Raw genomic sequence first — 10,780 nt, forward strand, 5'->3', positions numbered from 1 at the left:
AGCCAACATGGCTGCTTGCCACTTTAAATCCATGTTCTCCAAGTCATCAGCATCTATCTGCTCAAGATCATCTTGTACCACACTTGTGTGAATTAAATTCTTTGCAACAAAAGCATTATATGACTCTGTAAACATTGAAAACAAAGCATGTGTTTCACTCCCTTGGCCATTTCCACCACCAGTGTAAGGAACTTGCCCACTTGCCATAGAGGCAGAATCATTATCATCTATCAACTGGACATTGAACCTTTGCTGGTTACCATGGTTACTTGTGCTACCTCCAACAAAAGATTTTGGAGTGTCAATACCATGTTCAATGAGAGCATTGGAAACATTGAAACAGGGCTTTTCTTCTTTGATCATCTCATTCTCTATCATCTCAATCTCTGCAGCCTGAAGGAAGCACACTACATCATCCAATTTCAAATCATTGAAGTTGTGCTTCTGAAGGATGAATTTGTAGGCAGTGTACCATTCCTTTGGCATTGAGTTGAGCAGCTTGGTATTCAAGTCAAAGTCAGTCATGACATAGTCTGTGGTTCTGAGATCATTCACTATTGCTAAGAACCTTTCAAGAATGGACTTCAACATTTCTCCATCTTTATACTTGAACCTCTCTAACTGTTGTTTTAGTCTCTGCTTTTTGATGTTTTTGAGCTCAATGTTTCCCTCAAACATTTCAAGTATTGCATCATACATTGCCTTTGCGGTGGCATGATGTGCAACCTTGGTAAGTATCTCCCAAGACATACCTAACTTTAACATTGCTAAAGCCTTGTCATTTACTTTTCTCATTCTTTCTCTCACAGCCGGATTTGCACCATCCTCTTCGGTGCCTTGTGGACCTTCCTTGATTGAATTCAACATATCCACATCATTATAGCAAACGGCTGCTTCAAACAAGACCTTCCATTTTGTGAAATTTTCATGTCTATACAGTCTAGGAATCTTGTTAGTAGACACTTCTTGTTCTTCGTAACCAGACATTTTGAAAAATCAAAATCAATTTCTTAGTAAAAACAGAGTTTTAAAAACAATCAGATATGAGAAACCGGTTGTTCAGATATGATGTATCTAGTGCGATTAGAACAAGATTTATAATTAAAGATTAAAGCTTTAAATATAATAAGTAAGAGAAAACACCAATAGATTGTAGATCTGGAAGAAAAATGAAGAACAGAGCTGTTGACGTCACTTTTCAATGGAACAGTGGCCTGCTTACGTCATCTTTCTTCAAATCTTCAATCAGCAACAAGAATCTTTCTTCAAATTTTCAATGTATCTGGTGTGTTTTGAACAATTGTAATCAAAACACAAACAAGATAGAAATGGTAGTATGATAATATTAGTAGAATGATTCTCATAAAGATGAACCACTCATACATTCATACATACAATCGATTAAGAAATATCAGCCGCCACCAGGAGAGCTCATCCTGGAGGCGGAGACTCTCTCAAAGGGATAAAACCCAAAATCTCACACATAAACAATACAGTCACTCATTCTAGACAAATGAATAAAAACATCTATTTATACTAGTCTAGCGTGACTTGGTCTTCAAGCCATCCACTCTTGGTTGAGACCAAATAATATATTTTTCACCCACAAATTAATTCGATGGGTCGGTCTAAAATATAAGTCCCAACAATCTCCCCCTTAGACCGATGCCATCGAACTTCTTCCATGATCACCTCATAACTCGTTGTCTTTCGTTGAAATTCTCCCCCTCACGTTAAGCTTCTCCCATTGTTCATTTCGAATTATCACTCTTATACCACTTTTGGATATAGTTGTATGGGCATATGAACAAGGCAAAGATCAATTTCAAGTAACAAGGTCATCACAAAAAAAAATAAACTCAATGTGATCATCAAATAATCTTCAATTCTTCAAATTTGTCTCTTCCCTTGTAAATCATCTTCAAACCATTCCCTGAATTAAGATAGCATTCAAGTCAACCATAACCCGTTCTTGACTGTTCAAGTGACTATTTCATAGGAGGTTGAACTCTACTGATCATCATTTCAACATTGTTGCTCGAGATGACTCTATCTTCTCAACCGTACTAGGAAATCCGAAAACTAACAAATGATGAAACATCTTTGAAAAATCTTGGATTATTATTCTTGATCAACTTTTCCTTAACTTGAGTCTTTTACTTAATTTGAAGCTTGCCTTTTGCAATGAAATTCAAAGATTTTTACTCCCCCAATTTCGTTGTAATTGTCTTTAATGAATGTGTCTTCAAATCAAGTGTGGGTGAAGCAATATTGACCATCCTTATCAAGATTGTAAAAATCTGAAAATAAACATAATCATATGTTGGTTGACACTAAAAGTGATTAAATCCTTAAGCTTGGTCAACACTTGTTCTTGTAAAGCTTTTGATGAAGTCATGAAATTGGATGAGGTTTGAATTCCATAAGCTTGTTGATGATTGGAGAAAAATTACCAAAATACCTCTTAGTATATATCTTCCGTAGAGAACAGCTTGGTCAAACGGTCAACGGCACCAAAAATCTCAAAAGTTTCTTCAAAACCTTGAAATGTTTCAAAAACTCTGTTTCCTAGCACACAGTGTGCTTGGTAGCACTTTACTAGCAAGGCAGTGTGCTTGGGAGCCCTTTCCTTGCACAAAGTGTGCTTGGGAGCACTTTCCTAGAACAAAGTGTGTTCGGAAGCACTTTCCTAACCCAAAGTGTGCCCGGAAAGCAAAACACTTGTGATTTTTCATTTTTTTTACTAGCACAAAGTGTGCTCGGAAGCACTTTCCTAGCACAAAGTGTGCCCGGAAAGCAAAACACTTGTGATTTTTCATTTTTTTGACTAGCACAAAGTGTGTTCGGAAGCACTTTCCTAGCACAAAGTGTGCCCGGAAAGCAAAACACTTGTGATTTTTCATTTTTTCATTAGCACAAAGTGTGCCCGGAAGCACTTACCTAGCACAAAGTGTGCTTAGGACTAAAAGATACTTTTCTTGAGAAGACCAAGGATATGCAAGGGGTTACTCAACACTGGAACTTGATGTGCCCGAGATAAGATGTGCCCGAGATAAAGTGTGCTCGAACCAAAAATTGTGCTTGGGCAAAACACAATATGTGCCCGAAGCAACACTTAACCATAATCATTACTCGAGAACAATCTTATATGTTCATTGTATGTCCGGTACATCAAAAATTCATTTCTACATCATCAATCATTGATTTGCCCTTGCAGAACCTGCTTGAATATTCACTTTGCATTTGCTACAACAAACAATGATAATATTCCCTTTAGTACCTGTTCATTCTTGACTTGTACCTTCTTCATACCAGTTTGTACCAACGGCAACGTTTTCCAACATACCATATCCTGTTTGTGCAGCACACTTATCAAAATCAATATCGAGCAAACAAAACCCTAATTCTTTCAGATCGAAAAAGTAGTTCCGAAATCTGAAAAGAATTGATGAGCAATATCCAGGTCATCTCGAACTAAATAAAAGAAATCTATATTCAATCTTATCCACAGCCTTTTCAGATCTGGAAATCATTAAATGAACAGAGTTGCCCCAAAACGAGCCAAATAACACTGTTACATCAGATCTGGACCATTCTGACCAAATAAACATGAAATTGATATTGGATCTCCAAACGAGTCATCAACCAAAACATCAATCCATAAAATTTTCTCTGAATCATCAAATAATTTCAAAACCCCCAAAAATAATTTCAACGAACTTCATCGTTTAAAGTCCATGGTGGATTCAAGAGCGAAATGAATCAGTTCAGCGGTTAGTCTAAACGATTCGGTAACCCCGCTCTGATACCAATTGTGAAGACCCGAGACCCGGTGCGGAAGCGTGAATAGTCGGTATTAAACAACGGTGTGGAGCTCGGATCTAGGGTTAGGATCGAATCTCACTCAGATTCACTCTTGAAAGATGTTTGGACGGATGAAGTGTATTGGGAGAGAGCCTGATTTGATTAACAATCAATAATAGGATGAAAAATTGTGATCAAAACACAAACAAGATAGAAATGGTAGTATGATAATATTAGTCGAATGATTCTCAGAAAGATGAACCACTCATACATACATTCATACATACAATCGATTAAGAAATATCAGCCGCCACCAAGAGAGCTCATCCTAGAGGCGGAGACTTTCTCAAAGGGATAAAACCCAAAATCTCACACATACATTATGTGGTCACTCATACTAGACAAATGAATAAAAACATCTATTTATACTAGTCTAGCGCGACTTGGTCTTCAAGCCATCAACTCTTGGTTGAGACCAAATAAGATATTTTTCACCCACAAATTAATTCGATGCGTCGGTCTAAAATATAAGTCCCAACAATAAATGTGTCTTCAAATCAAGTGTGGGTGAAACAATCTTGATCATCCTCATCAAGATTGTAAAAATCTCAGATAAACATATTCAAAAGTTGGTTGACACTTAATGTGATTAAATCCTTAAGTTTGGTCAACACATGTTCTTGTAAAGCTCTTGATGAAGTCGTGAAATTTGATGAGGTTTGAATTCAATAAGATTGTTGATGATTGGAGAAAAATTACCAAAATACCCCCAAGTATATATCTTCCGTAGAGAACAGCTTGATCAAACGGTCAACGGCGCCAAAAATCTTAAAAGTTTCTTTAAAACCTTGAAATGTTTCACAAACTCTGTTTCCTAGCACACAGTTTTCTTGGGAGCACTTTACTAGCAAGGCAGTATGCTTGGGAGCCCTTTCCTAGCACAAAGTGTGCCCGGAAGCACTTTCCTAGCACAAAGTGTGCCCGGAAAGCAAAACACTTGTGATTTTTTTCATTTTATGACTAGCACAAAGTGTGCTCGGATGCACTTTCCTGGAACAAAGTGTGCCCGGAAAGCAAAACACTTGTGATTTTTTTCTTTTTTTTTTCACTAGCACAAAGTGTGCCCGGAAGCACTTCACTAGCACAAAGTGTGCTTGGGACTTAAAGATAGTTTTCTTGAGAAGACCAAGGATATGCAATGAGTTACTCGACACTGGAACTTGATGTGCCCGAGATAAAGTGTGCCCGAACCAAAAATTTGTGCTTGGGCAAAACACAAACTGTGCCCGAAGCAACACTTAACCATTATCATTACTCGAGAACAATCTTATATGTTCATTGTATGCCCGGTACATCAAAAATTCATTTCTGCATCATCAATCACTGATTTGCCCTTGCAGAACCTTCTTGAATATTCACTTTGCATTTGCTACAACAAACAATGATAATATTGCCTTTAGTACCTGTTCATTCTTGACTTGTACCTTCTTCATACCAGTTTGTAACAACGGCAACGTTTTCTAGCATACCATATCCTGTTTGTGCAGCACACTTATGAAAATCAATATTGAGCAAACAAAACCCTAATTCTTTCAGATCGAAAAAGTAGTTCCGAAATCTGAAAAGAATCGATGAGCAATATCCAGGTCATCTCGAACTAAATAAAAGAAATCTATATTCAATCTTATCCAGAGCCTTTTTAGATCTGGAAATCATCAAACGAACAGAGTTGCCCCAAAACGAGCCGAATAACACTGTTACATCAGATGTGGACCATTCTGACCAAATAAACATGAAATTAATGTTGGATCTCCAAACGAGTCATCAACCCAAACATCAATCCATATACTTTTCTCCAAATCATCAAATAATTTCAAAACCCCCAAAAATAATTTCAACGAACTTCATCATTTAACGTCCATGGTGGATTCAAGAGCGAAATGAATCAGTTCAGCGGTTAGTCTGAACGATTAAGTAACCCCGCTCTGATACCAATTGTGAAGACCCGAGCCCCGGTGCGGAAGCGTGAATAATCGGTATTATTGGTGTGGAGCTCGGTTCTAGGGTTAGGATCGAATCTCGCTCGTATTCACTCTTGAAAGATGTTTGGACGGATGAGGTGTATTGGGAGAGAGCCTGATTTGATTAACAATCAATAATAGGATGAACAAATGTAATCAAAACACAAAAGATAGAACTGCCAGTATGATTTCATTAGTCGAATGATTCTCATAAAGATGAACCACTCATACATACATTCATACATACATACATACACACACAAGAAATATCAGCCGTCACCAGGAGAGCTCATCCTGGAGGCGGAGACTCTCTCAAAGGGATAAAACCCTAAATCTCACACATACACAATACAGTCACTCATACTAGACAAATGAATAAAAACATCTATTTATACTAGTCTAGCATGACTTGGTCTTCAAGCCATCCACCCTTGGTTGAGACCAAACAATATATTTTTCACCCACAAATTAATTCGATGCGTCGGTTTAAAATATAAGTTCCAACATGTAATAATAATTACTCTTGTTTAAAATTTATAGTGTAATAATATTTACTCTAGTGTTAACATTATTACTCTAGTTATTTGTACACTTCACACGATAAAAATCATTTGTATTTGATCCAAACCACACACACACACACACACATATATATATGCTTGATTTCCTTTGAGAACCACTTTGAGTTTTAAGAACTCGAAAGAACTCAACGTAACAATTTTTTTAATTTGTTTTTACACATATGTAATACGTAAGTGTAAGTAACGTAAAAAAATTACAGTATTTTTTTACACACCAAATTGACTTATTAAACATATGTAACTAACATTTAAACTTGTGTAATAATCAAAAATACTTATTCTCTCTGCTGATTAATTTTTTAATCAGATTTATTCTCAGCCACATATTCCATACACATTTAATTAAATGTGTGGTTCATATTGAGTTCTTAAAGTTCTTACAACTCATCAAGGTTCTCAAAATATCTCTTCTATATATATATATATATATATATATATGAAAAAGAGGCCCCATGTAAACATGGGTAAGCTTCATGCTCCCTTGGAAAGGGTGATAACCACTTACACCAAAAAGATAAAGGTTATCTTGTGTTCAGAAAGAGGAGATAAGCATTACATGTTCAAATGAATGAGTCGGCTTCACAACTCATCTTGAATAGGAACTTCACACAATATAAGGGTGTCTTAGCATCCCAAGTTAACACATTCTAATTTCGATAATTCCTTCATCTTTTTCGACTTTCTTCTTTATTTTCACATTCAAAGATCCGATTAGCATATTCTCTTTTGACTTTAATCTCTATCTCCACTTTCAAAGAATCGATTAACTTATCTCACGCTAAAGGTTGATCGTAGAGGACACCTCCCACGATTGTTTCAACTTAGCATATCCGGAGCTGTCCAAACCATCCATAATCCTTTATATGTTGTAGCAACAATTTGCATTTGAACTAAAACCTTATTCACATGCAACTGATCATGTCCAGTCTAATTAAGCACAACTTCATCGAGAAATACAGTAAAACATGTTTGCTAATACAAGCTGCATAACACTACCCTAACCCACTATCATAATTACCCGAATTACTCCCCCTTCCTAATAATATTTTTTTTTGGAACGATAGTAACGCCGGGTACTCCGTATGCGGCCCCCATTGGCTAAAGGTAGCCCGAGCCAGCCACGAGTCCGGATGGACGAGCCCCTAGCAGTCCACTTATTGAGGGATTCCCTGGACAAAACCCGACCCCGCGCCCGCCAAACGGCACGACAACGAGGAGCCGGTAAAACAGGGTGATATAAGGACTCGAACCTTGGCTCTCATATCTCCCACATAAGTTAATGACGGTGAGTTTTGAAATCCTACCTTTCACTAGTAAAATGAGTGTTCTACTATTGATTCATAATCAATTTATTTCCTAATAATACTATCAATCATAGAATTCATATATATAAATTTCATTCCATAAAAAATTATACAGAAGTTAAAGAAAAGAAGAAAAAAAGGTTAATGAGCTGTAATGAATCGGTCAAACCATTATCACGACGTCACTGTCTCCAACTCTTGATATCAAATTCAAATCAATTCAATTCCAACCCACAACATATCTCTCTCTCTCTCTCTCTCTCTCTCTCTCAATTCACAAACATCAATGGCCGCCGCCGCCGCAGCATCTCCACGCGAAGAGAACGTGTATCTGGCGAAACTGGCGGAACAAGCCGAACGGTACGAGGAAATGGTCGAGTTCATGGAAAAAGTGGTGGGCGCCGCCGAAGAGCTCACCATCGAGGAGCGCAACCTGTTATCCGTGGCCTACAAGAACGTGATCGGCGCACGCAGAGCCTCGTGGCGCATCATCTCCTCCATCGAGCAGAAGGAGGAGAGCCGGGGCAACGAGGGACACGTGTCGGCCATCCGTGAGTACAGATGGAAGATCGAGTCGGAGATGTCGTCGATCTGCGAGGGGATACTGAAGCTGCTGGACTCCAAGCTGATTGGATCCGCGGGCAACGGTGACTCGAAGGTGTTTTATTTGAAGATGAAGGGGGATTATTATAGGTATCTGGCGGAGTTTAAGACTGGATCTGACAGGAAGGAGGCTGCTGAGAATACTCTTAATGCTTATAAGGCTGCTCAGGTTACCCTTTCTCTTTAATTTCATCCATCGTTACTTGAACCCACAAATATATGCTTAGAGATTTCTAGTTTTTTAACTTTTAGATAATCGATTTCCATTTTTCACTAAATATGAACTACAAATGCTAGGATTTTGTTGGTTTGAACTTTGAACTTTATTATTATCAAATGACCAGTGATTCGGTTCGATTTGATTCGGATCTCAAATCAGTAGTTGGTCAAAGCTGGTTCAAAATTGGTCAAAATCTGTCTAAATCAGTTAACATCTTTCAAAATTGGTCAAAATATTTGAATTATTTATAAAAATGTACTTACTAGTTCAATCTGATTAATAAGTTTAAAAAAAAGGTTGAATGACTGTTTGATGCCATATGATGCTATTTACAGTGATTAGTTAGTGAGTATAACGACCACCGAGTGTTTGGATCATTGATTTCGTTGTAGATTTGTAGTTTTATAGCTTTTAGATTACTGTAGGGATGCAAACGAGACGAACCCGAACTCAAGCCTAGTCGAGTTTGGCTTGTTTTGATTTACGAGAGCTCAAGCTTGGGTCGGGAGTTATTTTTTAAAGCTCGGGTTCAGCTCGTTGATTTTTATTAATTAATTATATATGTTTTTAATTATTTTTATATATTTTGAGAAAAACTTTATACGAGCCTAAGCTTGAATTGAGCTTGTTTAGTACTCTTTAACGAGCCAAAGCTTTGTTCAAACTCGGTTGTGCAGTGTGAAATTAAAACATAGAAGTTTAACTGAGGTGAAACTTAAAAATACACAAGGCTCATTAAGGCATGACGATCCTAAACGTGCTTCCTATTTAAGGCTCGAGCTTGGCTCGATAACTAAATGAGCTTTATTTCTCCAGCTCAAAAAGCTCGGCTAGTTTTGAGCTTTTTATCGATCTGATCTCAAGTAGCTCGTTAGTGGCTTGGCTCGTTTGGGCATTCGTTCATATTTGTGTGGCTAGATGCATACAAATGCTAGGGTTTTGTTAACTGGAAGTTTAATTTTATCTAACAGATCAGATCCATAAGTAATCAATCAATCAATCAATCATCATATGTTAATGTTAGTTATTTTACTTTCTTCAACTTTTGCAGGATATTGCAAATGCAGAACTAGCTTCCACCCATCCAATCCGACTAGGACTGGCACTCAACTTCTCTGTGTTCTACTATGAGATCCTGAATTCGCCCGACCGTGCTTGTAATCTTGCAAAACAGGTGTGTGTTTAACCAATTTAATTAAACAAAAACCTGATTTGATGTATAAAATCACTGAAAGTTTGATGGTTTTTTGTTGTTGAGGCTTTTGATGAAGCAATAGCTGAACTGGATACACTAGGAGAAGAGTCTTACAAGGACAGCACTCTTATTATGCAGCTTCTTCGTGATAATCTCACATTGTGGACTTCTGATATGCAGGTATTCTAGTCAAATAAATACTAATCAAACTACTAGTCTATGACGGTTTCGGTTTATTATTTCTAATTGTTGGTTTTTATGACAGGATGACAGTGCTGAAGAAGCAGCACCAATCAAGGCTGATGAGTAATGATTTAAAAAACCTGTTTGTTTATGCCATTGAAATTGCTATACTTTAGCTTGCTTGTCATTTTCATCTTTCAGTTATGTTTCCTTCTTTTCCAATTGGTTTTCTTAAATGCATTTTGTTTGGGTCTTCTTGATTACTGACAGTTGGATATATGGGTGGCAAAACGGGTTGAAACGGGTCTGGGTAACTAACGGGTTGAAATGGGTCTGGGTCGAGTTGGGTAGCATGTTTACGAAACGGGTTCAGACGTTCGGTCAAAAGAAATAGATAAATTGTAGATTTTTTCTTTTACTTTTTTTTCTATTTGATTTGGTTGAGATTTGTTTTTATTTCTTCCAATTAGTATGATGCGAGATGAGGCAAGGCCCTCATCACTTTTTGCCTACTCAAGGCGATCAATGTTCAAAAGGCGAAAGTTGCCCAATTTTTAGGCAAAAGCGGCCTGAGGCAAAGCATAGGCGAGCACCATTCGTACACAGGTGTTATATATGCATTATTATGCTGTACAACATGTTTTTAGGTTGTACATGCAAGTAATTAGTTGTACATCAAGCTTTCTTTTATGTACATCAAGTTTGGATGCATACCATGTTCATACTTCTTTCTATGTTATTTTCATATTTAAAAAAGTTAACAGATTGGTCCTTCACTCCAAGTCCCCAAGTGGCGCCCATGTATTTCAAATATATCCCAAGTGTTTTTTTTTGTTTTTTTCGATTTAGTATTTTTTTTAGTTTAGGGT

At 37.3% G+C, this 10,780-nt stretch overlaps 1 protein-coding gene across 1 annotated transcript; it reads left to right on the forward strand.

Annotated features, from left to right (window-relative positions):
- The first annotated feature begins 7,954 nt into the window (after positions 1-7,954).
- Positions 7,955-10,165, forward strand: LOC143636878 (14-3-3-like protein). Its single transcript, XM_077104363.1, has 4 exons — positions 7,955-8,482; positions 9,585-9,707; positions 9,792-9,908; positions 9,994-10,165. Exons 1-4 carry the CDS (start codon positions 7,997-7,999, stop codon positions 10,036-10,038), a joined length of 771 nt encoding a protein of 256 aa, XP_076960478.1. The 5' UTR covers positions 7,955-7,996; the 3' UTR covers positions 10,039-10,165.
- Positions 10,166-10,780: the final 615 nt, after the last annotated feature.

Source organism: Bidens hawaiensis, unplaced genomic scaffold (assembly GCF_021521415.1).
Source record: "Bidens hawaiensis isolate Kalapana, Puna unplaced genomic scaffold, B.hawaiensis_p1.1 tig00008077_1, whole genome shotgun sequence".
In the NCBI taxonomy this organism is placed as follows: Eukaryota; Viridiplantae; Streptophyta; class Magnoliopsida; order Asterales; family Asteraceae; genus Bidens; species Bidens hawaiensis.